The sequence below is a fragment of the Oreochromis aureus genome, linkage group 13 (genome assembly GCF_013358895.1).
Source record: "Oreochromis aureus strain Israel breed Guangdong linkage group 13, ZZ_aureus, whole genome shotgun sequence".
NCBI classification, from domain to species: Eukaryota; Metazoa; Chordata; class Actinopteri; order Cichliformes; family Cichlidae; genus Oreochromis; species Oreochromis aureus.
In genome coordinates, this window is record NC_052954.1 from 4423672 (window position 1) to 4450921 (window position 27250).

General features: G+C 39.5%; 2 protein-coding genes and 1 long non-coding RNA gene across 3 annotated transcripts in view; 1 reads left to right on the forward strand and 2 right to left on the reverse strand.

Annotated features, from left to right (window-relative positions):
• The window catches only part of LOC116318748 (ras and Rab interactor 2-like), a 69530-nt gene extending 52726 nt beyond the window's left edge, over positions 1 to 16804 (reverse strand). Inside the window, exon 1 of the mRNA XM_031737871.2 lies at positions 16573 to 16804. The gene's annotated coding sequence lies outside the window, so the exon portion shown is untranslated. The remainder of the gene's footprint in view (positions 1 to 16572) is intronic.
• A 1388-nt stretch (positions 16805 to 18192) lies between these two features.
• Positions 18193 to 21909, forward strand: LOC120443457. Its single transcript, XR_005615438.1, has 3 exons — positions 18193 to 18237; positions 21530 to 21632; positions 21745 to 21909. It is a non-coding gene; the product is annotated as an uncharacterized LOC120443457 (long non-coding RNA).
• On the reverse strand, positions 21548 to 22226 carry si:dkey-187a12.4. The gene is made up of 3 exons (XM_039622206.1): positions 21906 to 22226; positions 21754 to 21830; positions 21548 to 21673 (listed from the first exon to the last, which is right to left on the reverse strand). Exons 1-3 carry the CDS (start codon positions 22203 to 22205, stop codon positions 21646 to 21648), a joined length of 405 nt encoding a protein of 134 aa, XP_039478140.1. The 5' UTR covers positions 22206 to 22226; the 3' UTR covers positions 21548 to 21645.
• Positions 22227 to 27250: the final 5024 nt, after the last annotated feature.

Consider the following 27250-nt stretch of genomic DNA (forward strand, 5'->3'; position numbering starts at 1 on the left):
TGTGTTTCCCAACAAGTCACATTTCTCTGGTGCTCAGAGACACTCAAAAACAAACACTACTCAGGTTGGTGTCTGTTTCCTTTCTGTTTCCCCCCATTATTATCCTATAGATAATGGGAAAACAAAAAAAAATAAAAAATCCCACACACAGTCCCAGACCTTGACCCTAGGTGGGGGGGTTCAGCTGAGGCAGTGCCATCAAAAATATCACCTGGCTTCACATTCAAAACTCCTTCAACATTTTTCACCAACTTACTGTGTATGACAGTGGTATCCAGCATCATTACTTACCAACCTACAGCAACTGAGCACTGGGAGGCAATATTTGGAAAAGTCAGGGAAATCACAAATCAGTGGTGCATCACTGGCATGCAGTGTTTTCCACACACAGACTGGACAGCCCACTGAGACTCATTAACAGCTGCAAAGGATAACTGGTGACTCGTTTTAGCGTTTTATTTTCAAAGCTTAATAGTTGCCAACAACCTAAGCCTACACCTTCCAGTGTCTTTATCCCTGACAGACATAAGCTTAGCATCTCCACAGCTTCCAGTTCAGAATGACTATTAGGCAACTCCAGAAGTACGTTTACTCATTCACAAAAATATTGAGGTTTTTTCCCAATTTGTTATGAAGAAGACAATTTCACTCATTCCTTGTAATCACAAACTGCCTATTTTATGAAAAGGGAGGGAACAGAATGGCTCCCAGTACTTTAAACCAACAATTTGTTGTGAAGTAGTAGATCAAGTTGGCAAAAAAAAAGAAAAAAAAACTGTCAACATGCCATTCCTGAGCACTTCTCCTCCATCTGATGGGATTTCCTGCAAGTCATGGGCTACGCTGGCAGCCATGTCGTTGCTTCCACTTAGAATGGCTAAGTTTAGCTCTTAAATGTGTGCGAGTGCACTCCTCTTTACATTAGCAGGGTGTGTCCCCTAGCCACAGGGCACATATTTATTCCATGGAAACCTGTCCCACAGCACAGAGATCACCAACTTGCACAAACACACATTTGTACTAAGAGAGCTCTCTGCAGCCAGACTGTGTAAACACACACACACACACACACACACACACACACACACACACACACACACACACACACACACACACACACACACAAACACACCACCTCCTGCTGTCAAAGTATTTGCACTGCACCACTCACACCCAGTATGCTTAACCAAATTCAACAGCACCTCAATAAAAGTGCTGATGGTGCAACACCTGACTTAAATCACAGCTCAGGTTCAAAGTACCCTCTACACATAGACCCGGTTAGCTCCAGATGTGAACTTTGTGTGCTTTCAGTTCTGATGGAGAACAAGTCCGTGAGTCACTGTTGATGTTCTCACCTGTCTAAATAAGAACAGGATTCTTTTGTGTTGTGGTTACAGTGCTGCTGTGTACCCAAAAAAGTAGAGCAGTAGAGCCCAACAGCAGTTCAGTTGGCTCCATTGCATGTTATAACTGTAGGATAGTGAAATTTCACAGACTTTCTGCAGCCATACGTCTGTCTTTTTATTGTTGAGCCAACAGCTAATCAAAGTAGCTGCTAGCCAAATGGTGACATTCAAATCTCACTGAAATTCTCCGAAAGTGTATGTTGCAGATTTCTTCTATGTTGTGTATTAAACACTAAGTTTCCTACTGGCTGACCCATCAGTGCACACACAGAGCCCCGCTGTACTGTCTGCCGCACAACACGCTGATAAATGCTTGTTAAGACATTAACTGGAGTACATACTGGAGTTTTTCCCCTCAAACTCTGATACTAACACTAATATCTTGACTTTGGCTGTCTGCCATTACAAAGTACTGATTCAACAGGACCTCTCTTAAATGAATAAGCCATCTTTTCCTTGCTAGGCAACATTGGGCTCAACTTTAACATACGTTTCCTAACAAATAAATATAAAAATATATCCCTACTGAAATTGTATTTAGCATTTGAATTACATACACAACAAAACCCTATTGCCAGTCTTGGCAGCCGGGGATCAGTCCGCCAGGGCCTCCGCTCCTGGCCACCGCCCGGCACACAATGCACCCGACCCCTATGGCGCCTCCTGCTGGTGGTGGGCCTGCGGGAGGATGGGCCCATGTCTCCTCTTCGGGCTGTGCCCGGCCGGGCCCCATGGACTAAGGCCCGGCCACCATCCGGGCATGTCCCACCGGGAGGAGGCCCCGGGGCAGACCCAGGACACGCTGGAGAGATTACATCTCTCGGCTGGCCTGGGAGCGCCTTGGTGTTCCCCCGGATAAGCTGGAGGAGGTGGCTGGGGAGAGGGAGGTCTGGGCTTCCCTGCTTAGGCTACTGCCCCCGCGACCCGGCCTCGGATAAAGCGGATGAAGATGGATGGATGGATGGACACAATAAAACCAACAATAACAAAAAAACTTCTGAATTTTATTTTTTTCTCTGCTTTCAGATTTACTTTGTGTGCAGTCAACTGACAGGTGAAGTAAAGATGCTGTTACTCAGCAGGTAGAGTAGCATTTATGGCACTGAACAGTAATCATCAACTTATTCATATAACAAAATGCTGCGAATAAAGAAAAGCGTATGAAATGTGAAATGCCTAAAACTGCTAACCTTTTTCTTTTACCTTCCTCAAATCTGTCAGCTCTCATTTTAGCAAACAATATAAAATTGAATTTAACAGACAAGCGAGTCAGTATCAGACTGATATCCAATTAAAATATTGTGTTTGTGGCTCTCTGCAGCAGAGACACATCAATTTGGTTTTAATTTCTACAGTAACGATGAAAAACTGTGACACTGACACCATGTGTGATATAAGGGAGGAGAAGCTTCAAGCTTCAGGCTGTAAACAGGTAATGCAGCTGAGGTCAGTTCAGCTTGCCTCCTAGACATGTAACGCTCAGCTCAGTTTAACAAAACAAGGTTAATGAACAGTGTGTTCTTGTAGTTTTTTTCTGCAAGAAGCAAGCTGTCTTTGTAAGACCCTGGAGCGGATGAAGACCCTGGAGCGGTTGGTCCTGGCTCAGCTTCGGCGCCTAGTGAGCTCATCACTGGACCCACTTCAGTTTGCCTACCAGCCTGGCATTGGAGCGGATGATGCCGTCATTCACCTCCTACATCGTTCCCTCGCTCACCTGGAGACCGCTGGGAGCACTGTGAGAATCATGTTCTTTGATTTCTCCAGTACCTTCAACACTATTCTTCCCTCGGTTCTGAAGGACAAGCTGGAGAACTCTGGAGTGGACCATCACCTCACTACCTGGATTTTAGACTACCTCACCGACCGACCACAGTATATGAGGACTCAGGGCTGTGTGTCGGACAGGGTCGTCTGCAGCACGGGGCCCCACAGGGAACGGTTCTGGCTCCGCTCCTCTTCACCATCTACACTGCAGACTTCTCCCACAACTCGACCCAGTGCTTCCTGCAGAAGTTCTCTGATGACTCTGCAATAGTCGGCCTCATCACTGATGGGGACAACAAGGAGTACAGAGGACTGACTCAGGACTTTGTGGACTGGTGCCAGCTGAACTACCTCCAGATCAATGCCAGTAAAACCAAGGAGCTGGTGGTAGACTTCCGCAGGCACAAACATCCTCCACTGCAACCACTGAACATCCAAGGTATGGACATTGAGGCTGTGGACAGCTACAGGTACCTTGGTGTTCATCTGAACAGCAAACTGGACTGGACTCATAACTCAGACGCCCTCTACAGGAAAGGGCAGAGCAGGCTGTACCTGCTGCGGAGACTCAGGTCGTTTGGAGTAGAGGGCCCACTCCTGAAGACCTTCTATGACTCTGTGGTGGCCTCAGCCATCTTTTATGGTGCGGTCTGCTGGGGTGGCAGCATCTCTGCTGGGGACAGGAAGAGACTGAACAGGCTGATCCGAAGGGCCAGCTCTGTTCTGGGATGCCCTCTGGACCCAGTGGAGGTGGTGAGTGACAGGAGAATGGCGGCTAAGCTGTCATCCCTGTTGGACAACATCTCCCACCCCATGCATGAGACTGTGACAGCACTGAGCAGCTCCTTCAGTGGGAGACTGCGGCACCACGGTGTGGGACGGAGAGATTTCGCAGGTCTTTCCTCCCCACTGCTGTCAGACTCCACAACAAAGACTTTAACTGATCAAACACACACATGTGCAATAACACTAATGTGCAATAATCTTTTCTGGCATCGTTGTATTTTTACTCAGTTGTATATAGCATTTGTATTCTATTTTTATCTTATTGTATATTTTATTCTATTTTATTCTACTGTATATAGTATTTTATTTTATTCTATTCTGTACAGTTGTGTACTGTATTTATTCTTATTTTATTTTATTCTAATTTTTGCTTCATAACTTTTGCACTGTCCACTTCCTGCTGTGACAAAACAAATTTCCCAAGTGTGGGACTAATAAAGGTTATCTTATCTTATCTTAAGTAGTTGGGAAATATTTTGTCATTATTGGGTAATTCCTAGAGCTACAACCGTTTCTGTGATGTAAAAGAAATGGTACACTGCTAGATCACATAATTGTTTACAGCTCAAAGCAGAGGATTTATGATATCATGAGCAGTCTGGGAGTCGGTGTGTGTCTACATACTGTATTGGCCATAAAGTTACAAAAATATAACTAAATATTACTATTCAATTTCTCATTTTTTTTCTCATTTTTGTCTACACAAAGATGAAACATGATTATGATTTTTTTCCTGATCAAAACTAAAATCACTTCTCCTGAAACCAGCACTAGGAGGGCAAGACCAAATGAAAAGCAACACTTGTAGCCCTGAGAGCCTTTCACATTCCTTTTAAATGGAAAGAGATTAAAGACAAACAACAGAAACTTAAAGAGCAGCACCTGTATTCACCGAGTTTTGTTATACATTCAAACATGCCCTGTGGGCACTGCTACAAGAAAAAAATGACATTTTTAAAACAGGCTGCATTGGCCTCTAATTCATGATCAATGCCAAAACAGCCCAATCATTACCAAATAACAAATAATATGACAACTTTTCCATTATTTGAGCTTCTCTCATCCTGGGCAACAAATCCAAATCTCTCTACGCTTCCAGCACTGGAGGCCTTAGCAAGCCTTTTGTGGACACCCTAGTGGGGTATCTGTGGCTAATCAAAGGGTTGGCAGTTTGAACCGTGGCCCGTCCAGTCTACCAAACAAAGTGTTCTTTGGCAGCTGAAACCAAAGTCACACTACAAGGTATCCATTGGATTGTCAGTGTGTGTGATAGTTACAGTCACAGAAAAAAGTGCTATATGAATGTGTGTGCGACTGGGGGAGGGTAGTAAAAAGTTCTCTGAAAGCTGAGGAGAAAAGTACGAGTCAATTTATCTTTCATATATACGACCGCTGACATACAAAAATGTAATCATTTTGCACGTCAGCTTTTTAGGCTACCATGTGATGAAGTAAACAGTTCAGGTTCAACAATACAGGTTCTGTCCCTATTATTTTCAACCAAACACACCTTCTCTTATGTATAAGAGTATACATAAGTACACTATGTATAGTTTCTATACACTAAACATACCTGACCGCTAATTATGCAGCATCTGACATAGTACTGCAGACATCTACAGGTCCCCTTACTGATTGGAAGGTTCGATCCCAGGCTTCTCCAGTCTACATGTCAAGTATCCTTGGGCAAGATACTAACCCCAAGTTGCTGTGAATGTGTATGAATGAAGTTAGGAAGCAATAAGTATAGAAAGAAAGTGTTTGTGTGATTGGGTGAATGTGGCATGTTGTATAGAGGCTTTGAGTACTCCGGGAGAGTAAAAGGTGCTATATAAGAATCAGTCCATTTACCATTTAGCTAAGCACTGGTAAAAATGCAAATTTAAATATTTAGAAGTCCAAGAATTGTTTGAAGACAGAGCCATTCTGTACAGGATTATGAAAGCACTGCTGCTTGCCTGCCTTGTTTAAAGACCTAAACAAAGAACACTGAAACACAATCTTGTCTGTTAATGTGACTGCAGACTTGTGCCTTCTTGAAAGTTGAAGGTATTTACCTTGCAGAAGAGGCCTAATGTCATCACAGCTTAAATTTGGAAACAGACTGGCATTTATTTAGCTCTTTTTTAGGGACCACTAAAAGTGCTTTGGAGTGCTATGAGAAAAATATCCACAGATATATTCATACACTACTTTATTCTATTCACTTCATCTATCACACATTAACGGATAATTTAGCATTAACCTAACTTGCAGGTCTTTGGACTGTGACAGGAAGCCAGAGAGAATGCACGCAGGACAAGGAAGAACACCCAAAGTCTGCATGGCCTCTCCCCTGCTGTCCTGGTGAAAGAAAGAGTTGCTAGTGCAACCTTTGCTTAACAGCAGTAACTTGTATTTACCTGGGCTTTTGTTCAGTATGGAAGACGTGGGGATGAGGGTCGAGGACAACATTGATAATGGGTAATGTGGTAGTAGGGAGTCAGAGGCTACTCGTCATCCCAACTGGCTCTCTTGTTGCCCCATCTACACTCACAGACATACCACAGTCATCCCACAGCAGAGCCAGGGACTCGTGGAGTCTTCGCAAGACATTCATTACAGAAGAAGGGAAAAATAATAATAATCGTCTGGGTCCAACTCCCAACCAGACAACTCTGTGTCCCATACTATGTTGTCCTCTTTTATTCTACATTACTTTTTTCATTTCAATTACACTTAAAATGTAAAGAAATTTCCTGAAAAAAGATGCACTTTTTAATATATGTAATAAATACATGATGTTTATCAAGTTAAAGAATAATCATGTTAAATATTGTGGATTGTAATAATGACAAAAATAGTTCAGATTTTTTGCCATAATTAAGCAGTCCTATTTCTGACATTAAGTACTCTGTAATAACCAGGTTTCAGCTTCAGTATGACAAGTGTGGGGCCAGCAGGACTTATATGAAATGTCAAGTTACCTGTCAACACTATCTAAATTAAGTCAGAATGACAACCTTTTGACAGTAACACACTGATTGGTGTCTGGTTCCTTATTATGTCACACTACTCTGGTATGAGAGCACTTCTGAAACAACTAGTTTCATTCCTCAAAGAGAAACTCCCTTTGCTTGCTTTTCCAGCCTTTGATTAGAAATACTTACCTATATTTACCTAACTGGAAGGAGAGTGGTTTTCTATGATGGTGACGCTTCATCAAAGACCACAATCATACCTCTCTTTGCAAATTTAAGTAATAAAATACATATTTTCTATATGATATCTCTTCTCATAACTGTGGTACTGCAACAACAAACCAGGGGGCTCTCTGAATTCCTGCCCTGTGACTCAGGTTTGAGGTACAGCAACTGCTTCAGGTCCTGAGCACTAAGCACATTAGCAGATTTCTGAGGAGATTGGAAAACCAGGATCCTGGCCGGTACCAGGAACACCCCCCCCCCCCCCTCACCACACACACACACACACACACACACACACACACACACAAAACTTCTTCAAGGAAAAAATACTGTGAGGAGAAGGATGATATGACGTTATAGGCTTAGGATGATAAGTACGGTTACACAGCTAGAACTCTTAGACAGCAGTCCAATTACCGTGCAAACAATAGACAACATGCCAGCCTGTGAGCTGGAAACATTCAGCAGCCAAAGAAGAAGGGGGAAAAGACAACTGAGTCACAAAACACACGAGTGGCTCTGTGAGCTGAGCTGAAATAACACTCTGATGCTTCGGGCTACGGGAGTTTGGAGAACAAGTTTACATAATCATTCAGATCTTATTTTGCTGTATTTGTTGTAGCTAACTCCTTCCCAGTAATAACGTAGAGGGACCCATTAACTACTTTATTATAACTAATCTTGCTCGTTATATCCCTGCAACTTGAACAACGCTGAAAACAGGTTGTGAACAGACATCAAAATGCATTGATAAATCTGTGTATTTAATAAGGAGTGCTGACCGCGGACTGAACACCACGGGCAGCGCTGATAATGGGCTGAAGGCAGGGGCTACTGTAAATACTGCTGTAGAATTATAGGAATTATTTTAGGGTTACTGTTCATAACCATCATCTTTATCATTGCATTAATTATCATTTCATCCAAGCATTTATTGAAGTGCTGGCATTAGGTTATAATTTGTATTACAGGGGTTATCATAATCAAATATTAACAGGTTTATTACAGGTTGAATCTATAATTTAAAGGTTTCTGAATGTTTTTATATTCTTACACATAGTCTTCAGTGGGGAGAAGCTGATTGCAGGCTGACAGGAAACGGTGTGCTTTTGCAAAAGTGAAACCAAAACCAGAGTTTTGATGATGCTATTATCATCTTTTATGCATTTATACGTCTGATTAAGCTTTGATTAAGTTTTAAGTAGTTGTAGTAGATTGAAATATTTGTTTTATACATTTTACATAGAAGTTAAGATCATCACAACACAGGATGGCCTTAGCCTGGTTGCCTCACGTGAGGTCAACTAAGGTTCAGAAAGCAGATGCACACTCTGTGCACGCGCAGAGACATACACACACACACTGTTGGGGTGTAGGTGAAAGTTGACTGATGAAGCAGTAGATGCACGATGCGAGAGCTGAGCTGGCTTACGGAAACCACCGGGAGAAGATGGAAGCCAGTGTACTTTTAATTGTGCCTTAAGCTGTCAAATAGAACATTTGTGGTTTTGAAGCTGATGTATGTGATGACGCAATGAGGGGGCGCCACTAAATATACTCTGATGCATATAAAACTGTATTTTGATGTTAGGAGGATGAGATTGTGGGGCTGTCTGCTTACAGAGTCCGCTCATTCTCCCACGCGTGTCATTTCATTAAAATCATCGTCTTTACCCTTTGGACCAGTGTGGTTACTTGCATTCCTCCTGTGTTTCCTTCCTATATTTTTGAACCTTAACATTTGGGGGCTTCGTCCGAGGGGGAAGTGAGACAGGACGGAGAAAGGTCCGAGGCGTCAGGCGCTCAGGCATTGGTCAGTGGTCAAAGTGAGTGACAAGCCGGCATATAACAAAAGGTAGGCACCACCTGTTGATCTTATGAACCAAAGTGTGTCAAATTGGGCTGTGTAAATTGAAAGTCTACTCACTGAAACTACTGGTAGATGTCTGCTTTGATTTTGGTGAAAAGTTGAAGGTTGAAGTAATGATAATGATAAGGAAGTATAAGTGACAGTACTGAGTAATGAGAATAAAGGAATGAAAAGAGAATTAAAGCAGTTGGACTGCGAAGTGAACTTTTAGAATGATAGGGAATTTGGTTATCGTGTGGGTTCAAGTCCCATTGGTTATGCAACCCTTAAGAACTTTCTCGGAGGTGACGCTCCCTGCTGGATAGAGAAATCTATCCTTCACCTAGCGATGACTAGGGATAGTTTCGGGCAACATCCGAAGAGGACTGGGGAATCTCTAAAACTGTTGAGGTTGTCCTCAATCTTAATCCTGTGTTGGGTGTAGATTGTTGTTTCAAATTATTCTAAATTTGTCTAGGACGACAGCGGTCTGTTAAGAAGCGCATAGCCGGACGTTGCGATCCTCCTCGATGCTTGGACGCGCATTGTTGACCCTACCGCGAGTAGGGTTAGCTCGGTTTGGCTTGACCGTGGGGTACAGGGCATCCTGAGATAAGCTAGGGGTTCAAGTCCCTATTCTTGCGCTTTTTGGCTACCGGTAAATTAAGTTAGGGCTAGAAATCTGGACAGAGCAGTTCGAGTCTGGTCTGGTGAATTGATTGCAAAAACCTGAGGTTTGCCCGTTCGAGTCGGTTATGGTAAATTTTCGAAATTTGTAGGAGCGACAAGGCCTAAAAAAAATCTGTGCAGTTGTAATTTAAGACGTCTGTAATATAAAATATGAGATCTATGAGTAGGATCAGTCTCTGTGTCAGTCATGCACAGCCGGAAGTGCACTGATTGTGTGTGTAAATGCAAATGAGCAGCAGTGACGCGCAGAGAGGGTGGTTTCAATTTTGAGAGGACTGAGAGCTTTTTGCTAAATGCCTGTATATAAGAGCTTATTATGAGAGTGTAAATACAGTGTGAATATATTAGTGTGGATGCATAGTAAATGACTGAATTTTGATAGATGTATATTTCGTGAGCCATAAATGTTGGTGTGTTTTATTTTTTCAGTTATGTGTGTGGGAGAAGCCGTGAGGATGATGAGAGGTTTCAGTTTTCTTTTTCTTTTCTTTTGACTTGCTCTTTCTGATCATGGAAGGCATGTCCAAAATACTCGTATGAAAGCGTATTTGAGTGATTTTAACTGTGTGAGTGCTGTCAGTATTTGATTTGAGTGACTCTGCGTGAGTTCTCTGAGTGAGAGAAAGGCAGTGCGTGTGAGACGATTTATGGCGTCTGAAAGAGGTGAGAACTTTTAAAGGTGTGTATGGAATAAAGGAGTGTGAAATATATTTCTTGGGTGATGAAAAAGTAGGATGTGCTAAAGTTTGAAAGTGTTTTAATTCAAGAAAACAAAAAACAAAGGAGTTAGATTAGTTTGAGGAACAGGAAATATTGCTCTGTGTATCGGGGCTGCAGCAACAGGAAATAGTGAACAGGAACTGTGCATGCCCATATATGGGAACTGAGTGTGTGCAGAAAGAACACAGAGAGACAGACGAGGAAATGGGAGCAAATGAAGCCTTTAAGAAAAATGAATATAATACTAATTATATGGTCAATACAGGTGGGCGTCTTTCAACTTTGCAACCTTGAGTTCAGCAGCAGAAAAGTAGATTAAAAGAATTGGGAGAATAAGCCAGTTTTTGGCTCGAAATTGTGCGGCTGGATCTCTCACTTTGTCCCTGAAGCGGAGAAGAAGTTCAAAGGACAGTCAATCGCCTGATGAAGACCGATAGAACATCGTGAACTTGAATACAGCAGGCAAACGGCAGTGCCACTGATCCATTAACCCTGATGACGACTGACGACCAGCAGCAGCATGTAAGAGTAATGTAACATGTACTGTGAAAATACAGGCTGGGCAGTTGAACAGTGGGATAAAGAATTGTGGAAGAGCACTGGACATTGAGTGATATTTTGCCATGCTGGGACTTAAATCTGAAAGAAAGACTGTAAAGAAACAGAGAAGAAGACAACAGCTGAGTTGAGACTGTGTTTGCTGGAGCTTTGAAGCCCGAACAGGACATTGTGCAGAGAGGACCAGTGAGAGATGAAGCTGGACGAGTTTGACTGCGAGAATATAGGATATAATTGGATTGAAAATTGAAACCTGAACTCATGAATTGTTTAGGGATGTCCACTACAGCATAACAAAGAGGTAAACATTAGAAAAGGTAGGAATAATGAACGAAAATAATTGTCATTACCTTAATGAATAGAAAACACACATACAAATTGTTACATGTGAGATTATTTTTGAAATGAATCAGAAGTGAGATAGTTTGAGTCTAAAGCTCAGTGGTGAAATGCATAAATTAAATATGAATATATCGGATGCAATGAAGAAACAGCTTACACGTAGTGTACATTAACATGAATACATCGCAAGGCAACGAAGAACTCAATGAGTTAATTTAATGAAGAAGCAGTTTACACCCAATTAACATAAAATGCAGGGAAGAACACGCTTACATGCATGGCATAATTGGTGTTTCTGATCAGAGATAGAGAAATGGGTTATTTAACCACTGGTGATAATAATGAAAATGTCTTAGTTTGTTATTTTCAGGGGTAAAGCAGACCCAGGCCAATTCTCCAGATGCAGGAGTCTGAAGAAATTACAGGTTAACATGAATGGATATGTTAAGGCAAGTTTCTGGTTGAATTGTTCACAGCATGATGTGTCCAGGAACCTGAAAAGCAAGCCCCAGCTCCTGGCTGAAGACTAGGAGTGCTTTATTTAAGGTGGGAAATCAAAATGTGGGTTAGTAATTGGGGAAAAAGAAAACTGACTGCTTAACTGGAGAGTGGGGAAGAAGTCTGGGAGACTGTGAAGCCATAGATGCAAAATAACATATACCCATACACACACAAACAGAAAATGCATTAACCTTATAAAGACAAGCTCTTGAAGCTTAATGAACAGGTATTGATTTAAAACCTGGCTAAGAACATAAGCATATGCAATGAAGATCTGCTTGCTGCTTGTATGAGTGAGAGAATGGTGTGAATGGTTAATACAATTGATGGAAAGATTTAAAATAGATGGAAAAACAAAAGAAAAGTGTCTATAAGAGTGACTCAGGAGTGCTCTTGCACTGATTTATCAAAGTAAGTGATTAGTATAGAAAGAAAATGAAAATGATTCAATGATGTGATAAGGTTTAAAACATGTATTCCTCTTGTTAAGTTGGCTGTTGAGCTGTGGGTTTATGCAAATTAGCTGGAGTGAGTGAGTGACAAAGACACTTCCTGTGTGCGTGTGTGGCGGAGGCTTTCGGTTCAGTTCAAGAGAGAGCAGTGGCTGTTGAAGAGTATTGGGAGAAATATATAATGGTAAAGTATCAGGATATTTGATTACGGTGGTCAGGTCTGTTCAGAGGGGCAGATTTGGACAGGAAATTTATAATTTAAGGATGATATGTGGTTGAAATTGGTTTTTATCTTGTGCTGAATGAAAACGGTCTTTGATCTTTGACGAGTTTTCGGTGTGTTGAACGGGTGAAATTTAAGATTGTTTCAGATTTTTGAGGCTGTTGTTTTATTTCCAGAGAGGGTGTTTAATTAAGACATGGATATGTCTGAGAGGGGCCCCAAAAATTTTTTGTAGTAGTGCACTCAGGAAAAAACCTGTCAGGTGATTTTGTTTTGTACTTTGATGAGCTAATAATCAGCTCTCTTTTTCATTTTTGTTCTAAGCAGGCCTGGAAGAGAGTGAATGGACGGCGCTGACAAAATTACCAAATCACGAAAATCAGGTGGGCATTACGGAATTATAATTGATTACAATCAGAGACTGATTGGCGGCGAGTCTCTGTCTAAAAATGGGTTGTATCGATTCAATCCAGTCAAAAGTATAGAGAACTATTTTCCTAAAAGGAAAACGAAACGAAACAAATGCAAATGATTGAGCTCATTTTGCTGATGTGGAGCATCTGATGACGTCTTGTGGGAGGCTGCAGATCAGCAAAAATATCATGTGTGAATGCATGTGAGTGAATGTGAGTGGTTGGACCAAGGGGAAATAAATAAAGGTTGACAAACAGGAGAAGTGGAAGACTTAAATCTGGGGATGCTGATGTTCCTTTGGGTGAATTTCTGCTTTGTTGATTTGGGTTAGACCATATTGATACATTATAAAATGCTAAAAGGAAACATTGATGTAACTTAAGTTACCATTAACTGAGGTAACACATGATTAATAACTGTTCTGTTTAAGTTTATTTTGTGTCATGACACAGATTGGATCATATAGGGGAGAGTTGAGTAAAGGTTTTGTTTTCAGGAAATTCCAAGGATCCAGACTTTGCATGGAGCAACGAGTTGGAGGATTTGACATGATGATTGAATTGATTTTGTTCCTTAAACACAGGTTTTCAGGGCTGAAGCAAAACACCGAGAGGAGAATTGCTGAGCTGTTCTGAGAAATGAAATGACTAACCTTTTTCCTTTTAATTTCCTAAGCTTGGGTGAAGCATGTTGAGTTTTTTGCCACATGAGATGTGTCAAAAAAAGAGGATTTAAGATTTAATTTGTTTAATTTGAAAGGGTTTTACTAGGATTTTATAATGATTGGGGTTGTTTGATAATCTAGATATAGTAAAACTGAGGACTTGTTAAAAGAAAGGATTAAAATGAACTGAATTAGGTTTAGAAGATAAATTGCTGGTGTTAATAAGAAGTTGTACACCAAACTTAAAGGGGAAATTGTGGGAATAAAGGATATGCTTTGGGGAAAATAGTGAAGATTTTATGAGTAGAAAATGTGGGATTTCTTTTTGATTTTTAGGATAAGTTGTAACAGTGACATAATGCTAGAATGTTGTTATAAGGTAGGCTTTAGGGTAGAGGAGAGCTTTTTATGAGGATGTTAAAAGTCTCGCTGACTCAAATGAATAATATTGGAGATTATATATGTAGAAATGATTTTTCATACACATTGCATTTTGTGCCTTTAATGGAGTTGTGGCTCAGAGAGTCGTCTCTTGAGGGTCATAAACTTTTGGTTAACGGTATGATTAGCCAATCTACTGTGAGAATGACCTGAGTTTTGAAGGATTGCACACGCTTACAGACATACAGAGTTCATCAACACACAGGACAGTATTGATTTGAGGCCTAGGGCCTGAAATTCCTTTAGCTTTTAACTGAATTTGAGTTGGCCCAATAACAAATGACAGAAAGAGGAACTGAATAGGAGTTTTGCTTGTAACTAAACTGAGTGACATATAAAATATTGAGATAACACATGCAGTTCTAAATTAGTCCTCTTATATAAAATGCAGTTACAGGATAACAAATACTTGTTGAAGGGATCAAGTTTTTGCTTTAAACCAGGTCCAAAGGGGAAAAGCTTATGTATTTTGGTTAAAACTGATAAAATATAATGACTGATAAAATATAATTAGAATGTACCATTACATTAAAAGCAGAAAAATGAAATAAAATGATATATTCAAACAGGTTATCACCCAGGAAATGGGAGTTCAAAATACTGTTAGAGTTCAGCTTTTAGCTATGATGAAAGTTATTTAGGAGTAATTGATTATATGCTTAAACTTAGTTGATTAAAATGGTTGTTTTTCTTTGATCCTTTCAGTAGAATAAGCCCTTATAATGATTTTATGATGATTTTGCTTGTGAAAGGTGACTTTAGATGAGAGGCCCTTGCAGCAGTGGCAGTTTTGTGTACAGGATGTTGATGATCAGATAAGGAAAAACAGGAAGCGTATGACAGCAGTGCTGTAAGACTGTTAGAAAGCTGTAGATTGAGATGAGTGATGTTTAAGATTATATAGGAATAAAAGTCAAAAACCAAATACTGAAATTAGGTTCATGTTTTGAGAACAATCGAGGAATAGAGTAACTTAGAGCATAGTAGGGAGAAAGTGTTTTGTTTCCTTTGCAGGAGGCCCAGAAGAGAGTGGGACCCAGAAGAGGAGCAGAGACCACTTAAGCATGAAGTGTTCTCAAGTGGGAGAGGGCATTTTATAACTAAGACCACCTAGATGACATGAGGTTGTCTGATTTGTTAAGTCACAGGATGCCAAAGAGAGTCAGAGCTAAGAACAGTGATCCTAAATGTCCATGACGTCAGGGGTGGACAGGAAGCAGTTGAATGGGCCAAGGAGTGACCCAACACACAGTATGGTGACCTCTTGTGGTCAAGAGGTCAAGAGAGGTAGTGTAGAATTATAGGAATTATTTTAGGGTTACTGTTCATAACCATCATCTTTATCATTGCATTAATTATCATTTCATCCAAGCATTTATTGAAGTGCTGGCATTAGGTTATAATTTGTATTACAGGGGTTATCATAATCAAATATTAACAGGTTTATTACAGGTTGAATCTATAATTTAAAGGTTTCTGAATGTTTTTATATTCTTACACATAGTCTTCAGTGGGGAGAAGCTGATTGCAGGCTGACAGGAAACGGTGTGCTTTTGCAAAAGTGAAACCAAAACCAGAGTTTTGATGATGCTATTATCATCTTTTATGCATTTATACGTCTGATTAAGCTTTGATTAAGTTTTAAGTAGTTGTAGTAGATTGAAATATTTGTTTTATACATTTTACATAGAAGTTAAGATCATCACAACACAGGATGGCCTTAGCCTGGTTGCCTACGTGAGGTCAACTAAGGTTCAGAAAGCAGATGCACACTCTGTGCACGCGCAGAGACATACACACACACACTGTTAGGGTGTAGGTGAAAGTTGACTGATGAAGCAGTAGATGCACGATGCGAGAGCTGAGCTGGCTTACGGGAAACCACCGGGGAGAAGATGGAAGCCAGTGTACTTTTAATTGTGCCTTAAGCTGTCAAATAGAACATTTGTGGTTTTGAAGCTGATGTATGTGATGACGCAATGAGGGGCGTCACTAAATATACTCTGATGCATATAAAACTGTATTTTGATGTTAGGAGGATGAGATTGTGGGGCTGTCTGCTTACAGAGTCCGCTCATTCTCCCACGCGTGTCATTTCATTAAAATCATCGTCTTTACCCTTTGGACCAGTGTGGTTACTTGCATTCCTCCTGTGTTTCCTTCCCTATATTTTTGAACCTTAACACTGCATACTGCACATTTATTTATTTATCAGATTGAAGACCGGCTCCTTTAGACTTATTTAAATGGCATAGTTTGCTCCATGTGTTTTCACTGAACACCGTGTATTTTCTAAATATGCGTGAAATAAGTACGGAGGCTTTCTGTGGACTGGGTACAGGCAAACGCCGTGCGACAGGTGGTGGTTAAGCTGTACAACACGTCCCGCAGGATTCATCACACAGAACGCTGCTTTGTTAGAGAAACAGTGACTTTGCAGGCTTTTCTTGGCAGAAAGAATTACATCTGATTTTCGAAGCGGAACATAATCAACAAAAAACAAACAAAAAAACCCTTTGACTCGTGCACAGCAGCCACACAAAGAACAGCCAGCTGAACTTTAACCTTACTTACCTCTTGCGGAGTGTGGGTTATTCCACTTTGGCAGAAGAAAATTCCACTGCTTCGTTTACTTGTTGAATGTGTGAGAGCATTATTGCTCCATGTCGGCGTTACTTTCGGTTGTTATACGTTGTGAGTGTTACTTTTTCTCACTGTGTCGGCTGAAGAAAAAGATTCCATCCAGCTGTAGCTTCCCCCATGGTCCAAGCTCCTCTGAGGAGAAGACTTTCCGTCTGAGTGTGAAAACGATCCGCAAGAAGAAACGAGTTCCGCTTTTGTTTTCAAAATAAAATACCTAACGCTCATGTCAAGAGATCCAAATAGCGAAATTAAGTTCAATGATCTGTGCTGTTTCCAAAAGCCTTTCTTTACATGCTATATAAAAAAAATATATATTAAAGAAAACGAAGGTTCCACTGAACCACTAATAACCACTAATAACAACTGTCGTGTTACTCAAACACTTTGGAGTTTGGACAGATTAAATAACTAATGTTTGCAAATAAACTATGTTTTTCTTTACACTTTCGTGAGCAGTTACAATCACAGTAACAGTAGAGAATTTCAAAAACAAAAATAAGTGATGATAAGCTTTAACCCTATATTGAAATAACAAAACAATAAAGTTTCATATAAAAATGGAAATATCTAGTACAGAACAAGAACAATTGGAGGACAGAAAACTTCTCTTGTGTTTGTTTCACATTACACAACACTTATTTTTCCAAGTTTCAATGGGAACCGGAGGTACGACGGGGTAGGATAGTGTCTAAACTGTATGCGACAATGCCTGTACTTTTATTTTAAAGGCATGGTTTCAGTACTTCCTACCCTGACAATGATGCTGCCTCCTCCCCGACAACACACAAAAGCAACAAAAACAAACGCAAAATTAACTTTCTTGTCACGTGTTCCATTTGGGAAAACCGTATTGGTCCGAAGTTTGTGGCTTTAATTCCGCTGGAGTCGATAAAAGTGTCATCTTAAAACACAAACTTAAGAACATTTTAATCTAGGGTCATAATATGGACATATGTTAAAAACCCCGTTTTAATGATGACTGTTGTACCGTTCTCCCGACTTCTTCTGTACACGCTGTCGACGAGTTAAGTCAATTTTTTAAAAATACTCTAGAATTTGGTATATACTTTTGTGTTTGCATCCCTTCAGAGTGGCTTCTTGACAACCGTCCATTCTCAAGGACATGATTTTCACATACTGTTTATCTGCTGTTGTTAGGATGCCTGGGTCGTTGACCCAGGGTTTTTGGGTTTATTATATTATTTATAATTTCTAGTCTTTGGGATTTTGTTAGAGTCATGTCTTATGGTTTGTCTCTGTGTAATCCTTAGTTGCTGTCTCCCCTGTCCGCTATATCCCCGTGTCCAGTCAGTGTCTGTGTCTGCCCTGGTCCCACGTCTCTGTTCCCTCTGTAGTGCCTGCATGTGAGTCTGTGTCTTTTGTTCAGTCTGTGTTATGTTTCCTGTTTTACTTTGAAGGTCTGTCTTATCTCAGTGTGTTCAGTTTACGCTTCCTGGTCTCGTCAGTTCTGATTTGCCCCAGCTGTGTTTCCCTCCTGTTGTCCATTCTCTGATTGCTCCCTCTATGTATTTAAGCCCTGTGTTTTCATCAGTCCTTGTCGCGATCTACCCTTATCTTGCTGTGTGTTCTGTCTATGTAAGTGTATTTTGTATTCTTAGTTTTGTTACACTTTTGAGTTCAGCATTAAAGCTGTTTTGAGTTCACGTCTGTCTCCGTAGTCTGCACTTTGGGTCCTTTTCCTGTCTGCACACAGCCTACACATAACAGCTGTAGATAGTTTTTAGACTTTCCACTTCTTCTTTCGCGTTGTACTTGTCGTGTTTCCTCAATTTCTTAAGGACAAACTGTACACCACACCAAAATATGCCAAGCTTTCAATCAATAGTTCTTTGGGAATGACCTTGTTGGTGCCTGCCGAATTGGTTGATTTTTTTCATAAAATCAACTAAAGAAATGCGAAGAAATGATCAATGGGCTGCAAGACTGCAAATTTAAAATGCAATTTAAAATGATTTGTTGCTATTTTTTCTGTTATGTGTAGACACAAGACTGATTCATTCTTTCAGTTAGGTGCCTTTTTATGGTTGAATTCATTACATTCATTTCAGAGAGGCTTAACATATAGACAGCACTGAGTTTATTGTGCTAGGCTCTAAAAATATGAGAAATAAATTTGAAATGAGACACTCACACTGGCTCACATTTCTTTTGTCATATTTAATCATGATATGTCCTTTAACTCACACATTAAACAAATATGTAGAATTTTTATTCTGCACAATATTACTAAAATTAGAAACATCCTGTCTCAGACTCATGCTGAAAAGCTAGTCCATGCACTTTGTTTTCTTTTCAGGTCTGGACTATTCTGATTACTATTTATTACCATCTTCCAAAACCTTCCTGAAAATCCGTTCCAAAATAGAGCTCTCACTGTGTGCAAAACACCACAGTGATACTTCTAAGAGACTAGAAAAGAGACAGTTTTCCTCCCATTTTAGCTTCTCATCATTTTCTTGTTGAATGTAGAATTTTATTTAAAATCCTTCTGCTTACATATAACGTCCTGAATCAGACCTCGCAGTTTTATATTATTCCTACAGAGCACTCTCAGACTGCAGGCTTACTTGTGGTTCCTAGAGTTTTTAAAAGCAGAATGGGAGATAGAGCCTTCAGGCCCCTCTTCTCTGAACCCATCTGTCAGTTTAGCTTCACAAGTCATACACCCTGTATACTCTCATAATTAGCCTTAAAATGTTCATTTTTGAATTTGCTAATTTTGTTGAATCAGGTGACTATGAACCCTTACTTACTTATGCTGTGACACACTCAGACTTCTGGGGGACCACGATGCACTGAGCGTTTCTTCTCCAGTCACCTCTTTTCGGTCCTGATCTGTTTGTAGTTGTATCATCTTTCCTTTTACCTCCTTATAGTTGTAAAACACTGTAAATGTATGTTTTCCCATAGATCAGCACAGATCATTTAAAACTGTTTAATATTCTGTTTGTTTGTTGTTTTTTTGTATGTTGAAAGAGGAACCAAAGGTGGCAAACCACCAGTGCCGTTTAGAAGCTGCAGAGCTAAACAAAATTCCCATTTACTGTACTTTCCCATGAGATGACAGAGATGACTATCGGGAATATTGTGCATGTGTCACTCTCAGCTCTGAAGTATCATTATCAGAGAATTATGGAGCAGATCGCCAAAGAGACACGGTTCTGCATTTGCTGAAGATTAAATAAGTTGTTTTGACAAAGATATGCCAGTTGTCATGAGCCACGACCGTGTTACAGTAAATCAGTGATAGTAACTTGAGGAAACTTTGAAACCAGAGCAGCATGCATTCATTGCATTATTTAGACCTGAGCCTTCCTTACCATCACAAATGTTAAAACGTCTTCTGGGGAAAAGGCCTGTCATACCAAGACAAAGGTGGTATGACTGGGGTATGACTTTTTCCTGGTTGAAATATTGGATGGTGTCATCCTGACCATTGCTCTGGAAGGTTGTGAAGTTTGGGGTCTACTCAGACAGAATTTCTACATGCAGAACTGTACAGAAACATTTTACACATGCACGGAAAATCACCAACAAATAACTGTCGAGCCTCCTGTCAAACACTGTGGCTGGTCTGTCAACAACACTGCTTTCCAAACACCAATCAGTAAAACAAATTACAACACAATGAAAAGATAAGTGTCTAAAACACTGGAAACAATAAACTAAATGCACAGACAGATTAGATTACCTGTGCAGAGATTATGAATTGTTAGAATATCTCTCAACTACCAGCAGAGACGGAGCCAACCAAGTGTAGTTCAGTGACCACAAATTGGCAACTAAACAAGAAACAAAAATTTACAGCAATCAAAAGGAAATAGATTGATATATAATTGTCAAGATCATGCAGGGATAACATGAGGAGTTCAGCTGGAGCTCAAGTACTGGTGTTGTTGGAACAAAAGGGGGGGATAAAACATTTAAAGATTCTGAAATTCACGAACCTTTACCTTTACCAATCACCTGAATTTTACAGGTGATTGATCAATAATCAGTTGTTGGCTGACAACCTAAAAGCTGCCTCACAGAGGCACAGCTTTTGGAGAAGAGGTCTACAGATTATCCACAGTTTAAATTAGATTTTTTTCTCAAAGTGAAATCAGAGTTTAAATCTCCAGGTTAACAAACTTTTCACTGTACCTCGGCAACGGTAGCTCCGCCTGTCATTTATACAAACTCTGTGTTCCCCAGTAAAACTCAAGGTGATCAGGGAAGATGTTAAACCTGCAATATTTTAATTTCATGTCCTTTTGGTGAGGCAGGAACTGGAAGTAACCATGACTTAATAAACCAAGAGGACATCAGCTGATGTCTTCAGAGAAGGATGAAGAGCCATTTTCACACTCAGTGCATGACCATTTTCAGATCCTGCTGTATGTAAAGTCTTGTTATCATGGCTAAGGTGCAGCTATATATAATATATATTTATATTATGCTATATTCATTTAGCACAACCAAAATAGCATGAAAATAAAAAACTGAATGGCTCAAATTGTCTGTAGGGTCTTTCAAGGGTTATACATACTGAACAACCATAGAGTGACGGGTTCTGAGAAGCATTACGTGAGAAAAATATCATAAAAAGAATCTTAAAAAGAAAGCTTTTAGCTCTATTTAATGCATTGTTTTTTCAGTGAAATTCCCTAAGATCCAACCAATACAGTTCTCTGAAATGCTTCTTTAATTGGATATATTTGTCCTCTGGAAGAAGAGCAATAATGAAAGAAATATACAGTGATGAATCTTTACATGCACAGTGCTTTTTGTGAACATCTCATCCTGGATTAAAACTGTTGTGTTCAAGTATTTTGGTTAGACAAACATCAGAGTGTTGAACTTTGGTTGAAAATGTCTGTTTCCTCAGAATGTGAAATGTCCGCGGAAGGCTTCCAGCGGCGGCGGCCACTCCCTCCCTTTCTGAACGGCACAAAGCATAGCCATCGTTTCACCACATCAGCATATTGGTGGTGGGTAGCCTCCTTACCTACTGGAGTTCGCTTCAGAGCACCTGAGAGTTAGAAAAGCTTAGTCTTTATTTACCACCCATGCTGGGCTAAACTTCTGTTCTACATCTTTAAGGTGACTTACGGAAGAGCACCCCCTGGAGGCGAGTGTTCCTGAAGCTCCTCTTGGCCCACCCAGTTCAGCTCAGAGCCAACACCAACCTGGTGTCATCATCAGAAATCTCAGATATTCACATATTAGGCAAGTCAAGCACATGAACAGCACCTTTTAATTACCATTCTCTTCTGGACTGCTGGGTCCTCCAGCTGGGTCTCCATCTCATCCAGCTCCTTCAGGGTCCTCAGAGGGAGCTCCATGTCCAGTGCCTCCACCTCCTCTTCGTCGTCAGCAGTCTGACCCTGCAGTCGGGCTTGGATGTCCCTCAGCACCACCCACTGCTTCTGTTGCTCTTCTTTGATCTCCACCAGCAAGGAGATGATCTTTTGCAGAGTGCTGATCTCTGGAGAAGAAAAAGAGAAGTAAAAAAGTCTGACTTGATGCCATGAAACGCTAAAGGACGCTGTCATGTGATACATTTAAGTCCACCGTATTTTACTGTGTTTGAAGCTATAATGATGATGTAAAAATGACTGTAATTCCTAAATGTTGATTATGAGACAATATTCCTAAAACTGTGTGCAAAAACATTTGAGACCAGGTGATTAATGTGTCAATTCAGGAATATAATATTGATGGTATGATACAGGCTGTGTAGTGCACACATGCTGCTAAATATTCAGACTTAAAATGTTCTTACACAAGTCAGCATCTTAATGAATGTTTTATGGCTCTTTATATTTTATTATCAGCAATGACCAATGTCCCCAGTGATATATCAGCTGTTGTTGAATAATGCTCATGCATACACTCAGACAAACTGCATTCTTCGGTTCGATTTCTGAGTTTCAATGCAGTGTAGTCTCTAACACAAAGTACTTGAACTGAATTCAGTGAAAGTGGAGCCCAGATGTCTTGGGCAGGCTGTCCCAGAAAGTAGTTATACGTCCACTGAATAATTGCATGATGACTAAAATCAATATTTTTTTTTGACATTTTACATCAGTTATGTCATGCTAGCATCAGCTGTTGAAGTAATTTCGCAAGCTAGCCAACTAGCACAGCTAGTGAAAATGTTAGCAGGTACAGTCAACCTTGTACCTGGAACTTAGCTACACTGCATAAATCTGGTGACAGTTGTACAAGCTAACTGACAAAGCAATTCATCAGCTCTTGATGAGTGATGGCCTGAGTTTTCAGATGTTTTCACAGTGGTACAAATTAGAATTTGGCAGTGGACTCATGGCAATAGGGTGGCTGTGGCTCAGGTGGTAGAGCAGGCTGTCAAGTAACTCAGTGTTGAAGTATCCTTGGGCAAGATGCTGAACCCTGAGTTGTAAGTGTGTGTGATAGTTGTACGTGTGACTGGGTGAATGTGACTTACAGTATGAAGTGCTTTGAGTGCTCAAATTGAGAAGGTGATATATAAATTAGAGATGGCATGATACCACTTTTTTTATGTCCGATACCGATATCATAAATTTGGATATCTGCCGATACCGATATGAATCCGATATAGTGTGTTTTTTAATCAATAAAACTGTTTTTTTAATATCTTGCTACATTTTGTATAAGTTCATACTCAAGTTTAAATAAACAATAACACTAAAGCTATTCTGTTATACCTGTATGTAAAAAATACACTACACCCAAAATATTTCATAGTTCAGCAACACTGATCAATCTAATAAACTTAAACCTACTCCATCCTCCCTATTCTGGTATTTTAAAGAGTACTTAGCAGAAATATTAAGCAACCTAACTAATAGGGTTGCAAACTCCCAGCAAAAAAACAATAGGGAACCACCCCCCACCCTCCACCTCATGACGCTTAATCGATGTAATCAACTTTAATTTGATGCAGGGTGAAAAAAAATGCACAGAAATAAATTGTTTTTCAAGAATAATTAAATAGATTCAACATCTTTCTTCAACAGAATTGCAGAATTCACAGATGGTACTTTCCCAAAGGAAAAAGTACTATAGCTTACTAGGGTATATTAGACTTAACAGTTACTATATACAGTAATGGACTTCTATACATTTTACATCAGATTAAAACTTTGGGTGTAAGATTCAGATAATTATTTATTAAAAGCTAGACATTTTAAATGAGAATAAGAAAGAAAAGTATGTCTTTGTGCCCCCTTTTCCCTGTTCATGCCCTATCGGCCCCCCTGGCTAAACTTTGCTAGATCCGCCCCTGCACAGTTACCAGCCGTCAGCTACTTAGAAAAGGATCCTGGTGTAGAAAGTAACATTAAATAAATTCTAACAACAACAGCTTATCAAGCTTAAACGTGCTGCTGTTGTTCAGCCGCTGGTTTCCTCTTTCTGGTGCAAAGTGGGCCAAAAACAAAGAAGAGAGACGGACTGGCAACAGAAAAGCCGATCAGCTGATCATTAAGCAGTTTCAGGATTGAAGTAGCAGCGGGGAGGGAGAGAGAAGAGGCAGTCGCTCCATATATCGGTTGTTAAGCTTAACATGGGAAGGCTTTACAAACATTCAGAGATGAACTTACACACTTGCTTTACTTCTCTCTGGGATAACTTCCTCGGAGATGAAATGCTGGTTTGGTGGCGAGGCTACAAATACACACAGCCGCTCTATCACGTGATGCATACTGCTCCGACATGCTACGGTTATGAGCCGAGTTACGCCGTGTCGCAAGTTTTGTGAGGTGTTTTTTTTTTATATTTAATGGATCGGATTACATTTTTTATTTCTCGCCGATATCCGATCCAGTAATTTAGGTCAGTATCAGACCGATACCGATATGTAATATCGGATCGGTCCATCTCTAATATAAATACTAGTAGGTTTACCATTACCAATTACCAGAGGTGTGATTCTCCTTCTTATTGTCCAAAACTGTGAAGAAAATTACTTGCACATGGTGGCTAGCTTGACAACATCATTATCATCGACTTCCCCTTTCAATCATTTGTATCTTGAGGAACTACTGTTTCTTATAATGATCTTGTTCAGAAAAGCTTCATTCTTGTTTGAAAATGAATACGATGTTGAACCAAATACATAAACCGAGCTTGCACTGCAGTAACTTATCGGTGATGGGTGTATGAATTAGTTTACCTCAGTCGGAAAAAGGTGGAGTGCCCACTCCAGGTTAGGGATGAGTTACTGCCCCAAGTGGAGGAGTTTAAGTATCTCTGGGTCTTGTTCATTACTGCGGCGTGAGGGGAGCGGAAGGTCGTCAGATCGAAAGTCCGTCACTGGGAAGAGAGAGCTAAGCGTAAAAGTGAAGCTCTCGATTTACCGTCGATATACAGTCAGTCTACATCCCCACCCTCAGCTATGGTCATGAGGTTTGGGTAGTGACCAAAAAAATGAGTTTGCGGATACAAACGGTGGAAATGAGCTTTCTCCAAAGGTTGGCTGACCTCTTTGGAGGTGAGGAGTTTGGTCATTTAAACTGTGGGACCATGTGTAGTTATTTTTTACATGATGGTTGTTTCTATTCATGCAATTTGAAAACAAAAGCTAAATTTGATTCAGTTTAGTACTTTTCTCTGTATGCACTGTGCTTACAAAGGCCCTGAATGTTGCAGTATTTATAGTGAATGATGTGGAAATATTTTTCACAGAGGTTTGTTGGACTCCTCTAGGAGATGAGGACACACCCACATCTGTTTTTTCCACACCAAGTTCATAGAGGATGTTACAGCTCTGACTCAGCTTTGTGGCATCAGACACCCACACAGGAAAACCAGCACCTGGACTTCATGCAGAAGAGACTGCCTCAGGGATGATGGACTCTGCATACATGGACTCTGCATCCTCTACTTTAAGTCTTAATCTCTTTCTCCTTTAACGGACAATTCAAAGCCCTCCGAAAGAGTCTAAACTTACTGAGGAAGTCTGTAACTACATTTGTACTTTTACTTGTTTTATGGCTTATATTTAAGAAGAATACTTAAAAAACTTTAGCAGAACACAATCATCCAGCTTACACGGTATTTCTTTTCATCTCATTAATTCCAGTCTAACCTGAATTCAGTGGTTGTATTCTGAGAAGTGCTGCTAAGGCTGAAAATAAACCAAGAAGAAACGCTAACTGAAAAAAAATCTCTATATTGAAAAAAATAAAATAAAATCTCTTGATGCATTATTACAGGCAAGGATATTGCCAAAATTTTAGTTCCTCTGGATTTCCATTGGAAATTGTTTCATCACTAATCCAAGTGACTTCTAACTTATGAATATGATCTAATATGATGAAATGTTTGTCTCACTAAACTATTGTATCCAACTGAATTCAGTCGAAAAAGTTTTTTTTTTTTTTTGTTAAGAAAAAGAATAATAAAAAAAAAAGATCTTGAAAATCAGTTTTTCATTTGGAATTCAAAAATAGTTTTTGAAATTAAGTTTTTAATTAAGAGTTTAATTCTTTGTCTGTGAAATCCATTTTTGATTTAAGTATTTATTAATAGTATTAGTAATTCATTTTTGAGCTTTATAAATAGTGTTAAAATGTGTTAAAAATACTGACAAAAATTATAAAGAACATAAAAATGAAACTGGAAAATGCAGCACTGTTCCAAATAAGACAAAAGATTAATGCTGCAGAAAATCATACTACTGCAAACAGCGGTATTTTAAATTGAATTCATTTATTAAACACCCACAGCATAATAAGGGCACATGGAAACAAGATCAAATAATTGATTGAAAAAATACTTTTTTGTGTTCTAGTGTAGCTGCAGTTCCACGTGTGAAAGCAACTTAGCAGCAGATTAAATTCACTGAAAACAAAAATACAACAGATATTGTATTTGGATAAACTTTTAAACGACCACTACTCAAACTAGAAAAATTTGCATTTCCTGCGAAAATGCAGTGTGGATGCTGTAATGCTGAAGCTGTCTGCTAAAAATAGCTGAAAAAGCTGAAAAGTTGCAGAAATTGTAAAAACTTTGCAGAAGCAAAGGAAATTTGCTAAAATGTAACTTAGCAGAACTGCAATATCTTAGAGGAAACATAATACTTGGCAGAAATACAATAGCATAGCAGAACTTAGCAGAAACATTGTAACTTACCAGAAACATGATAACTTCTCAAAAATACAAGAATTTAGGAGAAATAGTATAAGATAACAGAAAGAATATATTTAGCCAAACATTCTTAAACATTACAGAAATAGTATGATTTAGAAAAACAGTTCAACATAGCAGAAATGCTGTGATTTACCAGAGACACTGTAATATACTATGAATATTGTAATTTTAAATAAATATTGTTTTAGCAAAAATACTCCAGTTTAGCACAAATAGTATAACATAGCAGAAATACTACTCTATAGCAGAAATGCTATATTTAGAAAGAAAAATATAATATAGTAGAAATACTATGATTTAGCAGAAATCCTACAATATAGCTTAATAACAATGATTTAGAACAGATACTATGATTGAGCAGAATAGTAATAACTTAAGTGAAAATATTGGAAAGGTAAAATGACAAGCTGAATAAAAAGGAACATGGTTAAGTTTGCTCAAAACTAAT